The 21607-nt window shown below is 36.7% G+C and overlaps 1 protein-coding gene across 1 annotated transcript; it reads right to left on the minus strand.

Annotated features, from left to right (window-relative positions):
• On the minus strand, nucleotides 1241–4611 carry LOC109851186. The gene has a single exon (XM_020421220.1). The coding sequence runs from the start codon at nucleotides 2107–2109 to the stop codon at nucleotides 1603–1605; it is 507 nt and encodes a 168-aa protein (XP_020276809.1). The 5' UTR covers nucleotides 2110–4611; the 3' UTR covers nucleotides 1241–1602.

Below are 21607 nucleotides of genomic sequence, written 5' to 3' on the forward strand. Positions count from 1 at the left end.
TGGGAGGCCTCTGGACTTTTGGCAGTCGATCGTAGCGACGTGTACGGTCGACCGGTCAAACCTTGTAATAGGTTTTGGTTTCTGTCGTTGGATCCGGTCGACCGCGATGGTCTCTGCGGTCGACCGTGACGGTTTCCTAAGCCTTCCTGGTTCGTTTAGGACTATGTTTTTCTGTTTGATTTTTGTTTGTTATCATGCATAATAACATGTTATAAGAAAATTATTTTTTACTAGTTGTAGGTTAAATACAAGTTTAAGAAATTTCTAAGTTTGATCATAGCTCCAAGCAAATGATCATCACTGTACATAATATAATAAAATAAGTTCTAATGATACTATAACAATTATAGAAATGATACACAAATTATATGTGCAACAATTAAATTTAAGAATATTACATAGCATTGGATGTTCAAGTGTGTATTATTACTTCTCCCAAAACTTAGTTTAAAACCATTTTTTGCTATGTCAGTATTCTGGAAAGAAGAGAAGTTTTCGGCATTTTATGCTATCATGTACCTCCTTTTTTCTTTTTCTTTTTTTTTCTTTTCACTGTTTTTTATATGTCAAGGTTAAAGAATGATTTATGTGGTTTCTAGCTTGGGCTTTGAAATACTGAACTTCTTACATCCATGAGAATAATCGTAATAGGGGGGAAAATTCCCTCCGCTCACAAGTCCCATATTTAGGGGGTGTTTGATTCATTTCCTAAAATAATAGGACTAGGAATCCAGTACTAAAAAACTATTTTTTCAAAGGTTTCCTTGTAATTCTTGAAAAAGTTTTTTTTTTCTTTTTTTTTGTTAGGTGTCAAATATTGGATGGAAACCACTTCTCATCATTTTCTCTAGTTTGTTTCAAAAGCAAAAAAAAAAATAAATAAATAAAATCACAAAATAAGGAAAAGGTTTACCCTTTTTTTTTTGTTCGCTGGCTAACCCCATTGAAAAATGGGATCATACCCCAAAAATAGTGCAAAAGTGGTTACACTATGGTTGTAGCAGTGACTTTGGGCATATTTGAGCCTATAAATTTGTGATGACCCTCAGGTTTATATCGCCAATTTTCCTATTTACTTTGGAGGAGCATAAATCATCAAAATGACAACAATTGAAGGGGTTGCTGAAAATAATATCAAACAACATAGAATGCTAAGCATTAATCAACCTGAAAGAAGTATTCCAACAATTGAAACAAGCAGCATAGTATAGAATGCTATTAAGTAGTTAAAAGCACAATAAAGAAATTAGCAGCAATTTTTGGAGCATGCTAATGAAATTTGCTATATTTCAGGTTCTTTTACAGACTATAATTAGTTTTCAACATTTTGCACATATAGGCACCATAAATGTCCATCATACATCAACCCAAAATATACATATAATGCTCAATATAGAGCAGCACGCATTAAGCTCCAATTAGAGCATGAATTTCACAAAAGTATCGCACAATTGACATGTGCAACGACCACAAAATAGACAGTAAGTTTGCATCATGTATCAACCCAAAATATGCATCAAGTTTGTATCATTAGACACTCCAAAATAGACACTTAGTATGCTCCACCCACCACCCCAAAAAGCTTCCAAGCATCTTACTACATCAGTCATTGTCATCAAACTTTTCATTATCAATAAGTTTAGTAACGTACCTCTTTCGTGCCTCCTTTGTTTTGCCAATAATTCTTCTAGCCTCATGTTGATTATCATGTAAATGATCAAAGATCTTGTCCAAAACTATTTCAAAAAATTCATATGCATGAGCATTCAAAGCCTTGGACAACTTCTCAGTCCAATTAATCATATTCTGGTTTTGAATGGAGTAGGACATTGTTTCAACAAAGTTACACATCAAGTCATCATCATTAGAGGACTTACTCCCTTTTTTCTTTGAGGATGTCTTCACATTGGAAGTAGTTGGCAAAATACAATTAAGATAGTTGTTTGTAGGAGGCAGATTCACATTACCCTCATTTGGTTGAGCATTAGCATTTTCAGGTTCAACATCAACTTGGTCATTGTCATCATAAAACTCATCAGGAATGTCAATAGTGAGAAACTTACCATACACATCTTTCGCAAAGTCACCACAAGATTGGTCCTCACCCATGATTATTTGTAAATTATGGTAGTGAACAAGGGCTTGTTTATATACTCCCTGAGCCTAGAGCTATTAGGTTTCCTTTCCTACAATTAAGTAAGTAGACAGTATTACGTCAACACATATTATCAAGACAGTGGAAAATGAAACAAATTGCTAAAGAGAACAATATATGAAATACGATACAATCAAATAGTAAGTAAATAAATATATACCTGGGTCCATCTATCAAACGAATCCACATCCATTTTGATTGTCTTTGTGTCTTCGTCCCAACCAGCCCCACTCATGTGCATGCAAGTCAACATGTCATTGAATTTTGACCTTAAACTTTTCAGATGGTTAATGACATTTTCAGCTGTGAAATCTATTCTGAATTTGCTATTAATCTCAGATGCAACCATTACAAATGCAGGTTTCTTGAAATTTTTATCAACTTTAAAACCTTCCTTTGCTAATTTGGCAAGATAGGGTATATATATTAGAACATCATCATAAGCAGCAGTCCAAAACTTGACTGAAACCCCCCTTGAGTTAACCGGACTTTGCCTAATTGTTAAACCAGTTTTCCTCCTTTCCACCACCTTTTTTTTTTTTTGGTGATTGTTCATCAGCATCACCTATTTCAGCCCTCTAAAACCACTGGCATTTGCGAATCTTGCTCCTTCTATATCACTAATTGGAGAAAGGGGATTTCCATTACCTTGTGAGCTATGACCCGTATGAATTATAGGATGTGGAGAGTCTAACATCCCCATGTATGTTACAGGTTGCTGTGACATACCATGGTAGTTACCTTCATAAGTTGGATAGCTTGGAAAATGAGTAATAGGTGTTGTGAAATGAGGTGGTTGATATGGCATATAGTTCATATTGAACCCAATTGACAGAGGTGGTTTTGGTGTGGTAGGAGATGGAGTGCTGACATTTTCCAAGCCCTTTTTTCAACATTCTCATTGGTAATTTTTCAGCCATACCTATTGAATATCAAGTCATGCACATTGAATTATGTTATGACTTAAAGCATATACAAATGCATAATATGACTATTAATTGCTCGATAATGTCTTAGATAATAAAATGATACCAAACGCAAAAGTACATAACATATTAAAAAGTCATTACAAGATTACATAAAACAAACATAAATTTCCAAATGAATAGCACATGACATAATTACTAAATGAAAACACTTTAATTTTTACATGTCAGTCTCAGTTGTGTCGCCTCCACGATACCTCCAACAATAATCTTCCCACATTTACCATGCAATTTGATATCTACGCCCTTTCCATTCAATACGTAAATCTCTATCCTCCCTTTGTGTCATAGTTTGAGTGTAATCAACAATATTTTCATCATTCTCATTTCTCACATCTCCATCATCTTCCTCAATAGGAGTAACCTCATTAATAAAGTCATCTCCAAGATCAACTATGGCAATATAGTCGTGAAGGACAGTACATGCCAAAACGATATCCACTTGTGTAGGAAAAGGGTAATGTGGCTTGGCCGAGAGAATCTTAAAGCGATTTTTTAAACATCCAAATGTTGATTCAATTTTAGATCTTAAAGAGGAATGTCTTAAATTGAACAAGTCTCTTCTATTGTTTGTTGTTTTCCAACTATGTTCTTTCAAGTGATAACGAACCCCACGATATGACGAGATGAAACCAGGCATGGTACTATAGTCCGCATCACATAAATAATGATTTCGTATAATTTAACAATGGAGATTGCTCAACGGACTTATCATTTTAATTAACTAACACTGACAAAGGTTATCTAGTACATCACAAACTTTTAAAACATGTGTTTGTGGTTTTGAAAGTGCATCTTGTAAGATCCTATAATCATTCGCGGAACTCTCCCAACCTGCTAGCACATATGTGAATAATTTATTAGGGGTGCAAGCTGCAAGGACATTCTGTGTCACTCCTTTACGACCTCTAAAACGTGCAACAATTGGCATAGGTATCATAGCGTCAACATGAGTTCCATCTATCATGCCAATGCAATCCTATAACATATAATAAATATGTAAGTAATCATATGATCGCAAATTGTACATATATTGTATATTTATAAGTATGAACTATTTTACCTTGAAATAGTGGCGGTATGTTGAACTATTTGTAATTTCTGGAGGCACTTCATTTGGTGCTTACTTCATATAACGACCACGTAACGTACAAATAGCTCCTAGAACTTTGTTGAAGTATCTACTTAATGTTTCTCCAGATCTTATAAAATCTGTCCGGATAACTCTGTTCTTAGTTTTATGGCTCACTATACTCAAAAATATGGCAACCTGCTCTTCAACTTTCACATTTCTCGTGTCCTTTAACAAATTACTAGATCACATAATTTCAACAAGCTTTAAAAACACCCTTTGCCTCATCCTAACAAGTCCCTACAACTATTAGTATACCCTTCAACTAATGCACATGCAACCTATGAAGCACGGATACGGACACGGACACGGGGACACGGACATGACACAGACACGGACACAGCAAAACCCAAAAAAATAGGACACGACAACATGACTATATTTTTTTAATAATATTATTATATATAAATAAATTTAAAATGTAACAATAACCCTAATTAAATGGAACACTAATTTAATTAACAGTAAATTCACGTGAAAACAGTAAAATCTTCATATGTATATTCAGAGAGAGAAAGATAGACGGATTCAGAGAGAGAAAGAGAATCAGAGAGAGAGACGAAGAGATCCAGAGAGAGATGAAGAGATCGGTCGAGAGAGACGAAGAGATCGGGAGAGAGACGAAGAGATCGAGAGATCGAGAGAGAGACGAAGAGATCGAGAGAGATCGAGAGAGAGAGAGAGAGAGACTGACCTAGCAGCGACGAGCCGACGAGGACGAGCCGACAAGGAACCGAACGACCAATCCTCAAATAGAGACCGAAAAGGATTGCTGCGCGGCGGTGACTCTGGAAGTGAAGAAATTAGGGTAAAGTGGGTTTCGGTTTTTTTTTTGGGCGTGTCGGGGTGTTGACACGTGTCGAGGGCGTTGACCGCGTGTCCGACGCGTGTCGAACGTGTGTCGAACGTGTGTCGAACGTGTGTCGAACGCGTGTCCGCGTCCGACACACGTCGGACACGGACTCGGGGCCAAGTTTCGTGTGCCGGTGCTTCATAGCATGCAACGTCTCTAGCAACAAACAGCTATGTCAATTGTTGTGTGTTTCTCTCCTCTTTCCAACAACTTATCCAAATAAACCTGCAGATTACAAGTATTAAACAAAGAGTTTTTAATTAAAACACGCTTAATAAGAACATAGGAAAGTAAGCATATCAACCACCAACTTACCTTCACAGACCCTCCTTTTATGTACTCCATAACAATTATAAACTATTAAACTACAACAACTTATTTTCTCCATCTACTGGAGAAGCCAACTTGTGAGAAAGCTGGTGACTGTAGATTTCAACATACAGCTGTGTTTTCTCAAAGCACCAAAGCATTCTAACCTCTGCTAAGAATGACTTTTCAAAATTCTGTATCTCCTCCACTGATGCCCTGTAAGATTCCAACTTGCGAACTTGGATAACTTTCACTAGTCAGCATCATCAATACAACATATTCCAAGAGGATTATAGAGCTATAGTGCAAAAGAGAAGCAAAAAACGGTATTGCATAATGTAATAAATAGAAATGAACAGCTGTGAGTGAGACAAAGGTGAATATGCATGTGGAATTTCACATAAATATATGAAACCTGATGCATCTGCAAAATGACATATTTAGGCGTGAATGTGTACCCTCAGAGCAGCATCAACTGCCCCAAACTTGAAATGAAATAACAGATCAGGATTTCGTTTCTCAGCCTCATGGGAAGGCAACGTTGAAGACAAGGAACATCTGAAATAAGGACTTTCAGTTTGCAAGGGAAGCTGGATCTGGCAAAGAGGGAAGTATCTGAAACAAAACATGACTCGTCAATCTAAAAGAGAAAACTTGCACACGCCCATGTGTGCGCACACACACACATCAATATAAAAATGAGAACAAACCGAGTAAGTGAGTGAGAAAAAAATAACCTGCGGTAGTACTCTGCATCAGTTTCCTCTCTTATGTCTGCTGGATGACATGCATTAACGACCATCCTTGCAAATGAATTACCTTCCTTGACAAGAATGGCATTCCAGGCATGTGGTGTGAAATCCAGGTATCCGCTTACAAGCTCGCAGGGGATCGAAGGGTATCCTTGATCACACAGATACTGCAACATTTTGAAATCTTTATCAGCACACTGAAATAATTGGAAACCTACTTCACATACTCTCATATAAGTAAGAGATAAGACATTTATCTTCTTACGAACAGCTTTGTACCTACAAACACCAAAATCCAAGGCTCCTACAAGCACCACAATGAAATTGCGTCAAGCCTTGATCAACCGTAGAGAATTATTACACAACTCCTCATAGTCGAAGTTTATAGCTGTTAGATATTATTAATACTTAGATCTAGTAGATATTATGAGATATTGTGAGATGTGGTTAGATATAAATTTATCTCATACCTATTTGTAATATCTTCCTAATATCTACTTAAGAGATGTTTGGGTTAAATGAATAATAATCTCTGTCTTTTCTATTTCTCTACATGGTATCAAAACAGTAGTTCCACGATGAACAGTACAGAGGTCACTGATAAACAGTAGCAAACGGGGACAATACTCTCGCCTGCCCATCTTCTGGTGATCGCCTTCATCGTTCAACCCTTTGATCAGATTCTCTAGACTTTGTTACTCTTTTTTAGCAAGATGCCAAGATGTATTGATTTTATCTTTCCATTAAAAAAACCAAAATCAAGATTGAGAGAGCAAGCAATGGATCAATCATGTGTTTTCTTTTTTTTTCTTCTTTATTGTTACTATTGGCTTACCCGCCTAGAATTTCTACTTATTCATCTAGTGTTATCGAGGTGCGCGCCCCGAAAGCCAAGCGCTACAGACTGGGGTAAATCCGCCCCGCACCAGAGGCGGGGCGCTACAGGCGCCTGCATCGGGGCACAACGAATCATGCGTCTCACAATTTGAAATAATTGGGGCTTTGAGATGACCCGAAACCCGTTTTTTCATAAACCCATCTTGTAAAATTAAAAGGGTTTTGAGTTTAGGGTTTCAAAACCTGTCGTTCTCTCATTCTCTCCTCTCTCTCACGCACCTGCTCCCTCTCTCTCTCTCTCTCTCTCTCTCTCTCTCTTCGCCTGCTCCCTCCCCGACCCCGACGAGTCAGCCAACGACGACAATCATGTTTGTTAATCACTTAATTGTTACTTAAAAATACATATTTCATATTTTAAATGAAAATACATATTTCTTATTTGTTACTTAAAAAAGTCAGTGAGCATAGTTTGATGATTTAAGTTGATATTTCTATAATTTTGGGTGGAGGTGACTAATAAACTTGAGTAGGCATCGGTGAGTGTGAATAGAGGTAGAAGACAAGATCCTACTTAGAAGTACACTTCTCTAGTTGAGGAAGGGAATTCCAACAAGCACAAGTGCATTTATTGTAATAAGATCACGAATGGCGGCATATCAAGGCAAAAGGAACATCTTATCGGAACAACGAGGGCACATAAAAATGTTTCCCTTTGCAAAAAAGTTTCTTCGAATGTGGTTGATGAGCTGAAGGATTATAACAAAAGACAAGTCATTGTTAGAAGACAAAAAACCATAGAAAATTATATGTCGGATCTTGAAGATGATGACATGATTGGAATAGAGAAATTGACGAGGTTGAAGTCGAACAAGGATAAGCAAGTAGGAATAGCGAAAAAGGTGTATTGCCTCCTAGATCTATCTTCCTTTTATATGAAAGGAATGGAAGTCTTGGCATGCATAGTGAGGGGTCTTCGATAAAGAGGAAGAGGCCCATGGATTCATTTCTCTCATTCGACCCGGCACTAGAAAGGATGATAAAAGGCGAAAATTGCGACAAACAAGCATTAAAGATGGCCTCAACAAAGATGCACATGCAGTTGCTAAAGTGCATCAAGATATTGCTCGTTGGTGGTAGCAAGCGGAAATTTCTTTTAATGTTGAACGACTTAGATCCTTCAAGATTATGTTTGAGTCAATGGGGCTTTTAGGCTTAACTTGCCACCTCTAACATTCCACCAATTACGGGAGTCATTACTTAAGAATGAGAAGTATACCGAAGATCTTATGCAACCTCATAAGGAGATTTGAGCCAAAAAAGATGCTCTTTTATGTCGGATGGTTGGACTGACCGGAATGATAGGACTTATAATCAAACTTGCAAACATAGATGGTCTTTTAAGATTATTTTACAAATGTGAAAACTTTTTCAAATCAAAATAATATTTGGTCAAATGATCAAATCTACCATAATAATCACACTTAAACACATTTACATGCTTATGATGAACAATGGGTGCATGTGCATGTGTGTGTGATGAAAAAACTTTATGAGATGCACAAGGAGCATTAATATTTTTATGTTTGTGTGCATCATAGCAAAATTTAGCTAAATGGTTTTTTTGACCGTAAATAGAACATTTGTAAATTTTATTCTACATATGTGCATAGTAAGTGTGTGGTTTGGAAGAATTAGCACAAGACTTTACACATAAGTCCATAAGTTTCTTGTTATTAATAATGCATGTATTAAGAGTTGAATCTAAAGATAAAATGTGATTTTTAATATTGTTCAACTCAACATTAGGCATAGAAGCATTGTCAATAGAAGTAGAAAGAGCATGATCATTCTTAAATGAATTAAATTCATTTCTAATAGTTTCTACCTCTAGCATGGCATCAATCTTAGCATGAAATAGGCTAGCAATTGATGAGATCAATTTTTTATTTTCTAAATTTAACATATCATTGTTTTTTTTAAGCTTTATATTCTCTTTTTTAATGATATCAAATTTGGAAGTTAGTGTCTAAATTCACATGCTTGTTTTTTAAATCAATAAAATTATTATGCAACTTAGAGTAGGCATGCATTAACCTATTGTTGGACTTTTGGTTCATGAAAAGGTAATTTTACCTTTGTGAATAGTCCTACATCGAAAAATGAGAAGTTTAAAAAGTTTATAATGGTTCGCATCTCAATGGGCTTTGAGTTAGTGTTTGGGCCTAGTGTTGTTTGGGCTGTTGTTCCACACACGCGCGCACGCATGCCACGCCTCACCTCGACACGACGCGCGCGCCACGCCGCACCGCACTCGCACGAGTTTTTTACCTCTCAAGTTTTATTTTTTACACGTTTTACACAAGTTTGTAACGGTTACGGGAGTTATGAAAACGTATAACGGACGCGGGATTTCTGTGTAACGTCTGCGGACTACCAGCGACGGTTAAGAAGAGCAAGGGCTATATAAAGAGCTGAAGCTCATTCGGAAGAACAACAGCAACAAGAAGAAGTGAGAAAAAGAAACATCTAATCCTCTCTTTCCCTCAAAATTCTGAGAGCTACGCTTTTCCTCAAAAAATTTCCTAGTTACTATTTACTTATATTTCGGGCAACCATCTTCGTCTGAGCAGAAGCTCTGCTACTCGCGCCCGAGTACAGAGATCGACCGTTTCCGGAGGCTTTTACCGCTTGGGGGTGAGGATTGACTACGCCAGGACGAAAGGCGGGTCCTCTATCTTCTAGGATAGTGAATCATAACTGCACCCGTTCAGGCTTGGTGTTCTAACTCTTTTATTTTTAGTTTTATAATAATTATTTTAATTTTTAACAGCAATCTAGAAGATAAATAATAATTTTACTGTTAATTTAAATCTGTATTTTTAACCTATAGTTAACTGTTTAAATTTGTTATCAAATGTTACATCTAAATTAGTAGATAAAAAATTTATTTTGCTGTTTCTGTACTCAATTTCTGTATCTATCAGAAATAAAAAATCTTTAAGTGAACCGGTTCAAGTTTTTTTGGATTAGTTGGTATCTAAAGCAAGGTTTAAGGGTTGCGTAAAGCGCTCTGCAAGAAACGAGGTACTTAATAGATCTTTGATCAACCTCTAGTAGTATCCTTACCTGGCCAAACTACCCGAGTAAAACTTTAATCTTTTCACTTTCAGAGTTCTTGGTTAAGAGCAGGTTTAATTAAGTTTCTGGTTTAGTAGTATTGATAAAATTCTTTACCCGATCAGATTCCATCTACCTAGACTAGTAAACTCAAATTGGACTTGTGACAATTCCTGATCATTCAAAAAGTGTCAAACCTGAGAAGTTAACCGGTATCAACTATAAACGGTGAGCTAATCAGATGAGATACTGGCTCACTATCTTAGGTCTCTTATCTTCTATTGACACTCCTGAGTCTTCTACTAGTGGTTCTCAACCTTTGACTCCTGATCCTGAACAGCCTGCTCCTTTTACTTCTGGTTCTGGTGATAGCTCCTTTTCTAGCTCTATGAAACCAGAAAAAATCAATTATCATTATTATCATAGGATTCTTAGTGCACTTGCGGACAACCTTTATGACATATACTATGAGTTCAAAAGTACAAAAAACCTATGGAATGCTCTTGAAGCAGAATATGGCTATGATGATGTCGGAATTCTGCGTTTCACCTCCTCCTTCAATAAGTTCATGATGATTGATGACAAGCCCATTAATGAACAAATTCATGAATTCCTATATTTCCTCCGTATCTCCAATCAAAAGAAAACACTTTTACTGACAATTATAAAGTTTCATGTTTGATTCAGTGTTTTTAAAGGCGCTGTGGGGCGCGCGCCTCAGGCGTGAGGCGCTGCGGTGTTCATTCGGTCAGTCCAACCCATCCGACATTAAAAGAGCATCTTTTTTGGCTCATAATCTCCTTATTGAGGTTGATAAGGAGATTTGAGCCCAAAAAAGATGCTCTTTTATGTCGGCATGGTTGGACTGACCGGAATATAGGACTTATAATCAAATTGCAAAACATAGATGTCTTTTAAGATAATTACAATGTGAAAATTTTTTCAAATCAAAATATATTTGGTCAAATAATCAAAATTACCGATAATAAGTTCACACTTAAAACACATTTACATGCTCTATGATGAAACAATGGGATGCATGTGCAATGTGTGGTGTGATTTGAAAAACTTTATGAGATTGCACAAGGAGCATTAATTATTTTTATGTTTGTGTGCATTCATAGCAAAATTTAGCTAAATGTTTTTTTTTGACCTAAATAAATTTTGTAAAATTATTCTACATATGTGCAAGTAAGTGTGTGGTTTGGAGAATTAGCACAGACTTTACAATGAAGTCCATAAGTTTCTTTGTTATTAATAATGATGTATTAGGTTTGAATCTAAAGTAAAATGTGATTTTTTAATATTGTTTCAACTCAACATTAGGATAAGCAGATTGTTCAATAGAAGTAGGAAAGGCATGATCATTCTAAATGGAATTAAAATTCATTTCTTATGTTTCTACTCTAGCATGGCATCAATCTTAGCATGAAAATAGGCTAGCAATTGATGAGATTTCAATTTTTTATTTTTCTAATTTAACATATCATTTTTTTTTAAGCTTTATATTTCTCTTTTTTAATGCATATCAAATTTGGAAGTTAGTGTCTAATTACATGCTTGTTTTTAAATTCAATTAAATTATTATGCAACTTTAGGTAGGCATGATTAACATATTGTTGATCTTTGGTTCATGAAAAGGTAATTTACTTTGTGAATTAGGTCCTACAATCGAAAAATGAGAAGTTTTAAAAGTTTATAATGGTTCGCATCTCAATGGGCTTTGAGTTAGTGTTTGGGCCTAGTGTTGTTTGGGCTGTTTTTCCACACACGCGCGGCACGATGCCATCGGTCACTCGACACGACGACAACCCCACAACCAGATTGCACCAGCGCGCCGCCGCCGCCCGCACTCGCACGAGTTTTTATACTCTTCAAGGTTTTTATTTTTCACGTTTACACAAGTTTTTGTAACGAGTTACGGGAAGTTATGTAAATCGTATTAACGGACGCGGAGATTTCTGTGTAACTGTCTGCGGAACACCAGCGACCGGTTAAGAAGAAGCACGGGCTATAATAAAGAGCTGAAGCTCATTCGTAAGAACACACAAACAAGAAGAAGTGAGAAAAGAATCTAATCCTCTCTTTCCCTCAAAATTCTGAGAGCTACGCTTTTTCTCAAAAAATTTCTGTTTACTATATTACTTATATTTCGGGCAACCGTCTTCGTCTGGCAGAGCTCTGCTTACTCGCCGCCCGGTACAGAAGATCGACTGTTTCCGGAGCTTTTACCGCTTGGGGGTGAGATTGACTACGCACTGGACGAAAGGCTCGGTCCTCTATCTTCTCAGGATAGTGAATCATAACTGCACCCGGTTCAGGCTTGGTGTTCTAACTCTTTTATTTTAGTTTTAATAATTATTTTAATTTTAACGCAATCTAGAAGATAAATAATAATTTTACTGTCAATTTATTAATCTGTTATTTTTAACCTGTTATACATTCTAAATTAGTAGATAAAAATTTTATTTCTGTATTATCAGTATAAAATCTTTAAGGTTAGTTTTTTGGATTAGTTGGTATCTTAAAGCAGTTTAAGGGTTGCGTCAAAGCGCTGCAAGAAACGATGTATTATAGTCTTGATCAACCTCTTATCCTTACCTTGGCCAAACTACTAACTTTAATCTTTTTCACTTTTCAGAGTTCTTGGTTAAGAGCAGGTTTAATTAAGATTCTGGTTTAGTAGTATTGATAAAATTCTTCCCGATCAGATTCATCACTCGACTAGTAAACTCAAATTGACTTGTGACCATTTCCTGATCATTTCAATGAGGTGTTAACCTGGTATTAACTGTCAACTATTAAACGGTGAAGCTAACGATGAGATACGGCTAATCTTAGGGTCTTTATCTTCTATTGACATTCTACTATGGTTCTCAACCTTTTGACTCCTGATCCTGAACGGCTGCTCTTTTACTTTCTGCGTTTGTGATAGCTCCTTTTCTGTCTATTGAACCAGAAAAAAATCTCCAATTATCATTATTATCATAGGATTTCTTGTGCACTGCGGACAACTTATATGACATATACTATGGAGTTCAAAATACAAAAACCTATGGAATGCTCTTGAAGCAGATAATGGCCTATGATTGATGTCGGAATTCTGCGTTTTCACTCCTCCTTTCAATAAGTTCATGATATTGATGACCAAGCCATTAATGAACAAATTCATGAATTCTTATACTTTCCTCCGTATCTCCAATTTCAAAAGAAAACACTTTATGACAATTATAAAGTTTCATGTTTAGTTCAGTGTTTTAAAGGGCCTCTGTGGGCTGCTGCGCGCCTCAGGCGTGAAGGCGCATGGTGCGTAGCATAGCGCCACGCAGCAGCGTGCGGGGCGCTTACGCTTGCGTCGGTGCGCACGTCCTGAGGGAGCGACCCCGCAGCGCCTGACGAAAGGCGAAAGGCGCACGCTCATTTCCAGGACCGCAGGGTTAGGGTTCGGGTACAAACCCGTTCCCCATTAGACCCGACAATTCAAAAAGGGAATTCAAAAAGGGAAATAAAAAGGCATTAAGGCGTTTCTGTACCACTCACGTTATTTCTTCACTTTTTCCCAAGCCCGTATCACTCTTGTAATCTCTCTCGACGGCGCAACAAGCTGACGACGACGACGAATTGACGACGGTGACAAGCAACGACGACGACGATCGGCGACGGTGACGAGCAACGACGACGAAGGGAGATGGCGATCGCCGATCGGCAGCAACAAGCAGCGAAGAGGTTTTTTTCTCCTTTCTCTTTGTTTTTTCTTTTATTTTCCAGTTTTTTTTCTCCTCAACGAGAAGGTTCTCCGTTCTTTTATCTTTTTTGCCACATCAGATCTTAACAGTAGTTATTTTATTTACTGTAGCTATTTTTACTGTAGCTACTTTTTACTGTAGCTTTTTTACTGTAGTCGTTTTAACAATAGTTCTTTCGTTTTTTAAGTTGTTCGTTCTTTTATTTTTTGAAGTTGTTTGAGCAGGTTGTTCTTTTATTTTTTTTACTGTAGCTATTTTAACAGTAAAAGAAACTTAACTGTAGATATTTTGTACTGTAGCTAATTTAAGTTTTTAGCGCTTAACAGTAAAAATTATTATCTGATAGTGCATTTCAAGAGTGCTATAAGTTACTGTTGCTATCATTCCGTTAATGTAGCTATTATTTTGTTACTGTAGTGTAGGTATTTTAATAGTTCTATAAGTTGACCCAATGATAGTGTATTTAGGTTGTAACTTATTGACTGTGTTCTAAAATTTTAGCTATTTTAAGAGTTCTAAAATTTTTGTGGTCTGGAGTGCGCCTCGATTCGCTCGGGCGCGCGCATCGCATTGCGCCTTACGCATGTGCGCGTAAACTGACTTTGCGCCCCGCATTGCGCCTCGCGCATTGAAAAACTGGTTTGATTGATAAACTTCCTCCCTCCTGGTTTAAATTTGCTGGAGATCTCCGACACGAGTAAGAAGATATAACCTTAACTGAAGCCCTCAAGGCTATTCGTATTGAAGACCAACATAGGAAAAATTCCAAAACCAAGAATGAATCAAAAGTTAAAGTAAACTTGGTAGATGATAAGCCTAAATATAGGAATTTCAAACCCAAATGGAAGAAATTCAAGAAAAACCAACAATCTTTCAACAAATCTTCCTTCAAATCAAATCCTAATTCTTCCAGCCATAAGTCTGATGGAAAGTTCTGCTTTGTCTGTGGTAGAACCAACCACATGACTCCGAACTGTTTCTTTCGAAAGAAGGAACCGGCTAAACCTGCTCCTAAAGGAAATTGATCCAACAAAGTTAATATGATTGAAGAGAATCCAACCTCCTTCAGGTTAGCCTCCTCATCTCATCTTGTAAATTCTCTAACTTTTTTCACTGATTGGTATTTGGATTCCGGAGCAAATATTCACGTCTGCAATGATCGTTCTTGGTTTTCAAATTATCAAGAATCACGTGGAGGATGCATAAGCTTAGCAGATGACTCCACTAAACTAATAATAAACCAAATTATCAAGAATCACGTGGAGGAAGCATAAGCTTAGCAGATGACTCCACTAAACCAATAATAAGAAGTGGACGTATAGAGCTCACCATGACTTCTGGGAAAGCTCTGCACCTACAAGGCGTTTATCATGTTCCTTCTCTCCGTCGCAATCTGATTAGTGAATCTCTTCTTCTTAGAACTGGTTATAGGATTGTAAAAGAATCCAACAAATTTGTGATTATAAAGAGTAATGTTTTCATAGGAAAAGGTTTTATTTGTAATGACCTTTTCAAACTCAATGTAATCAATTCCGGTTCTAATAAAATTTCTGAGTCTTCTGTTATACAAATTGTTGAATCTTGTGATGTCTGACATGGACGACTTGGACATGTCAATTTTCAAACTTTACAGAAAATGATCAAATTGAATCTTATTCCTAAATCATCTTTTGACCTCTCATCCAAATGTGAGATTTGTGTTCAAGGGAAACACACTAAAAAACCCTTCAAGTCTGTAACTAGAAACTCTGAACCCCTCGAATTAATTCATAGTGATGTATGTGACTCGAACCGAGTTCTCACCCGAGGGGGTAGGAGATATTTTGTGACCTTTATAGACGATCACTCCAGATATTGTTACACTTATCTTCTCAGAACTAAAGATGAAGTCTTAAATAGGTTTAAGATGTATAAAGCTGAATCTGAGAACCAACTTGTCAGGAAGATCAAGATTCTAATATCTGATCGTGGGGGGAGTATACCTCAAATCATATGACTGAATATTGCCAAGAACACGATATTATTCATGAGGTTACTGCTCCTTGTACACTACAGTCTAACGGGGTAACTGAACGAAAAAGCAGAACCTTAATGGACATGGTAAACTATATGTTACTCAGTTCAGGAGCATTTGAAAATCTCTGGGGTGAAGCTCTTCTCTCTGCTTGTTTTATTCTCAATAGGATTCCCCAGAACCTGAAAATCTCTAGGGTGAAGCTCTTCTCTCTGCTTGTTTTATTCTCAATAGGATTCCCCAGAAAAATTCTGATTCAACTCCTTATGAATATTAGAAGAGGAGATCTCCTAATCTAAACTTCTTCCGAGTTTGGGGTTGCTTGGCTAAGGTAGTTATTCCTGAACCTAAGAAGAGAAAATTTGATTCTAAAACTGTTGATGCTGCTTTCATTGGATATGCACTAGATAGCAATGTTAATAGATTTCTAGTCATTAACTCTGAAATCAGTGACATACCCAACAACACTATCATTGAATCTAGATATGCAATCTATTTTAAAAATATTTTTCCTTTCAAATCCAAAATCTCAGAAAATCCTAGTTCATCTTTTCCTTCTGATTTACCATCTTCCAGCTCTTCTCAGTCTTTTGATATTGAACCTCAAATAAGCAAAAGAGGTAGAATTCAAAAAGATTTTGGAGAATACTTCTTTACATTTCTTGTTGAAGATGATCCAAGCTCATTCCAAGAAGCAATGGATTCACCTGAATCTCCTTTCTGGAAAAAAACCATTGATAATGAGATTAAATCTATCATGAAAAATCATACTTGGATACTCACCGACTTATCTCCAGATTGTAAACCTATTGGTTATAAGTGGATATTCAAGAAACTTAGAGCTGATGGTTCCATAGATAAATTTAAAGCTAGATTAGTAGCTAAATGCTATACTCAACAAAAAGGCATTGATTATTTTGATACCTATTCTCCTGTAACCCGAATTCAACTATCATAACTCTAAACCTGTTTCCACACCCTATGATTCTTCTATATCCTTGAAAAAAAATGAAGGTGAACATATATCCCAACTGAAATATTCTCAGATGATTGGATCTCTTCTATACATATCAAACCGAACCAGACCCAATATAGCTTATGCTGTAGGAAGACTGAGTCGGTATACCAGTAACCCTAACCTAGATCATTGGTCTACCCTAGAGAGAGTATTCAAATTCAAATACTTAAAAGAGACAATTGACTATTGCTTGACTTACACTGGATACCCTGATGCTATTGAAGGGTATAGTGACGCCAATTGGGTCACAGATTCTAACAGTGTAAAGTCAACATTTGGATATGTATTTCTTTTTGATGGTGTTGTTGTATCTTGGAAATCATGTGAGCAAACAGTAATTGTCAGAAGTACTATAGACTCTAAGTTGATTGTTCTTGATACTACTTGCACAGAAGCAGAATAGTTAAAAGATCTACTTTCTGAACTTCCTTTGGTTCCTAAACCCTTTCCTCTAATTTTTATTCATTCTGATACTAGATCTACCATAGAGCTTCTAAAGCAAGGTGCACGTAAATAAAAAACTCAACAAACATATTCAAATAACATATAAGTCTGTACAATACCTGATAAGCAAAGTTATGATCTTAGACTTTGTAAAGTCAGAGAAAAATCTTGCTGACCCTTTGACTAAGGGATTATCCAGGAGTGTATTTCTGGATTCATCGAGGGAGATGGGGTTAAACCCCATAAGAGAGATCACTAACAGTGATAACCCAACCCTTATTTGGAGACTTAGTTCCAATGTTGGTTCAATGTGGTAGAAACAAATTGGACTAGTGACACTCGTGTGAAGCATCGACCCAGATATATTCATATATCATCATGTAGCTTGTGCTATTACCCCTTCTCTATGATGACGATGATCTTATGTTACAGCTGGCTAGACTGATTTTACTCTTAATAAGTCCAACGTGTGTATTATGAGGGGTATTAAATAAACAGCTGTAGTACTCTTTGAGGACTTACCTACGTGAGAGGAACCGTGATGGCCGCAGTTGGGGGAGCTGGGCTAACCCTAGAAACTCTCATGAGTCGGTTTTTTATGAGCATGATCTTTAATGCTCAACCCGTTTTGCTCAATAGATGAAGACGTATTATGTGTGTGTTTTGTCAATACCTGATTCAAGGGGTCTAATTCAAGACCTAGTCCATTATGTCCCTCAGGTGGCGATAAACTCACTAAGAAAATGTTCAAAGTCGGAAGCTACCTCTCCCGAATTCTGTAATGACCGTAAAATTTAATACTAATTAAAATAGTTTTCTATTATTTTAAATATTTAATTATTATTTATAGAAGAGTATTTGTATTTTTGTTAATTTTCTGTAATTTTCTATGATTTAAAATCCAAATTTTATATTTATATAAATGATTTTAATATCTGTAAATTTATTTTGAGCGGTAAAAAATTTCTGAAATTAATCTGTTGTGTCTTTGGTACTATTATGTATTATTTTTAAATAATACGTTGTATTATTATTACCGTTACGTATTATTTCGTGTATTATGTTGAATTATTAATTACGTATTATTGTGTAAATTATTGTATTATTTCAATTATTACGTACCAGCTGTCGTATTAGCACAACTAGTACGTTTTACTGTGTATATAATTATCCCATAATTATTAGATTCTAAAAATAATTATAATTTTTATTAATTAATCTTGTTTAATTGTATAATTTACAGTATTATGTCTTCAGTTTCGTATCAATCGTTGTAATAGCACAACATGTACGTTTTTATTTGTAGATAATTATTTTGTAATTAGTTAATTTTTTTTAGTACCCGTAATAATTATTTTAATTATTTTAGTTAAATACCTAAACCCTAACCCTAATTATAAATCCTATATATATACCCCTCCCTCTCTGCACGATGCCATCGGTCACTCGACACGACGACAACCCCACAACCAGATTGCACCAGCGCGCCGCCGCCGCCCGCACTCGCACGAGTTTTTATACTCTTCAAGGTTTTTATTTTTCACGTTTACACAAGTTTTTGTAACGAGTTACGGGAAGTTATGTAAATCGTATTAACGGACGCGGAGATTTCTGTGTAACTGTCTGCGGAACACCAGCGACCGGTTAAGAAGAAGCACGGGCTATAATAAAGAGCTGAAGCTCATTCGTAAGAACACACAAACAAGAAGAAGTGAGAAAAGAATCTAATCCTCTCTTTCCCTCAAAATTCTGAGAGCTACGCTTTTTCTCAAAAAATTTCTGTTTACTATATTACTTATATTTCGGGCAACCGTCTTCGTCTGGCAGAGCTCTGCTTACTCGCCGCCCGGTACAGAAGATCGACTGTTTCCGGAGCTTTTACCGCTTGGGGGTGAGATTGACTACGCACTGGACGAAAGGCTCGGTCCTCTATCTTCTCAGGATAGTGAATCATAACTGCACCCGGTTCAGGCTTGGTGTTCTAACTCTTTTATTTTAGTTTTAATAATTATTTTAATTTTAACGCAATCTAGAAGATAAATAATAATTTTACTGTCAATTTATTAATCTGTTATTTTTAACCTGTTATACATTCTAAATTAGTAGATAAAAATTTTATTTCTGTATTATCAGTATAAAATCTTTAAGGTTAGTTTTTTGGATTAGTTGGTATCTTAAAGCAGTTTAAGGGTTGCGTCAAAGCGCTGCAAGAAACGATGTATTATAGTCTTGATCAACCTCTTATCCTTACCTTGGCCAAACTACTAACTTTAATCTTTTTCACTTTTCAGAGTTCTTGGTTAAGAGCAGGTTTAATTAAGATTCTGGTTTAGTAGTATTGATAAAATTCTTCCCGATCAGATTCATCACTCGACTAGTAAACTCAAATTGACTTGTGACCATTTCCTGATCATTTCAATGAGGTGTTAACCTGGTATTAACTGTCAACTATTAAACGGTGAAGCTAACGATGAGATACGGCTAATCTTAGGGTCTTTATCTTCTATTGACATTCTACTATGGTTCTCAACCTTTTGACTCCTGATCCTGAACGGCTGCTCTTTTACTTTCTGCGTTTGTGATAGCTCCTTTTCTGTCTATTGAACCAGAAAAAAATCTCCAATTATCATTATTATCATAGGATTTCTTGTGCACTGCGGACAACTTATATGACATATACTATGGAGTTCAAAATACAAAAACCTATGGAATGCTCTTGAAGCAGATAATGGCCTATGATTGATGTCGGAATTCTGCGTTTTCACTCCTCCTTTCAATAAGTTCATGATATTGATGACCAAGCCATTAATGAACAAATTCATGAATTCTTATACTTTCCTCCGTATCTCCAATTTCAAAAGAAAACACTTTATGACAATTATAAAGTTTCATGTTTAGTTCAGTGTTTTAAAGGGCCTCTGTGGGCTGCTGCGCGCCTCAGGCGTGAAGGCGCATGGTGCGTAGCATAGCGCCACGCAGCAGCGTGCGGGGCGCTTACGCTTGCGTCGGTGCGCACGTCCTGAGGGAGCGACCCCGCAGCGCCTGACGAAAGGCGAAAGGCGCACGCTCATTTCCAGGACCGCAGGGTTAGGGTTCGGGTACAAACCCGTTCCCCATTAGACCCGACAATTCAAAAAGGGAATTCAAAAAGGGAAATAAAAAGGCATTAAGGCGTTTCTGTACCACTCACGTTATTTCTTCACTTTTTCCCAAGCCCGTATCACTCTTGTAATCTCTCTCGACGGCGCAACAAGCTGACGACGACGACGAATTGACGACGTGCACATAGCAACGACGACGACGATCGCGACTGTGACGAGCAACGACGACGAAGGGAGATGGCGATCGGCGATCAGGGCAACAAGCACGAAGAGGTTTTTTTCTCCTTTTCTCCTTTGTTTTTTTTTTATTTTCCAGTTTTTTTTTCTCCTCAACGAGAGCGTTCTCCGGTTCCTTTTATTTCTTTTTTGCCAACATCAGATCTTAACAGTAGTTATTTTATTTACTGTAGCTATTTTATGTAGCTACTTTTTAACTGTAGCTTTTTTACTGTAGTCGTTTAACAATAAGTTCTTTCGTTTTTTAAGTGTTCGTTCTTTTATTTTTGTAAGTTGTTTGACGCAGGTTGATTTTTTTTATTTTTTTACTGTAGCCTATTTTAACAGTAAAAAGAAACTTAACTGTAGATATTTTGTACTGTTAGCCCTAATTTAAGTTTTTTTAGCGCTTAACAGTAAAATTATTTATCTGCATACGTGCATTTCAAGAGTGCCTATAAGATTACTGTTGCTATCATTCCCGTTAAATGTAGCTATTATTTTGTTACTGTTAGGTGCTAGGTATTTATTTAGTTCTATAAAGTTGACCCAATGATAGTGTATTTTAGGTTGTAACTTATTGACTGTGTTCTAAAATTTTAGCTATTTTTAAGAGCTTCTAAAATTTTTGCTGGTCTGGAGTTGCGCCTTCGATTCGGCTCGGGGCCGGCGCGCATACGCAATTGCGCCTTACGCATGTGCGCGATAAACTTGACTTTCCGCGCCCCGCAATTTGCGCCTCGCGCATTGAAAAACCTGGCTTTCATTGCATAAACTTCCTGCCCTTCCTGTTTAGTTTAAATTTGCTGGAGATCTCCGACACGAGTAAGCAGAATTAACCTTAAACTGAACCCTCAAGCTGCTATTCGTAATTGAAGACCCAACATAGCGAAAATTTCACAAAACCAAGCAATGAATCAAAAGTTA

The sequence above is a fragment of the Asparagus officinalis genome, chromosome 8, assembly GCF_001876935.1.
Source record: "Asparagus officinalis chromosome 8, Aspof.V1, whole genome shotgun sequence".
Lineage (NCBI taxonomy): Eukaryota > Viridiplantae > Streptophyta > Magnoliopsida > Asparagales > Asparagaceae > Asparagus > Asparagus officinalis.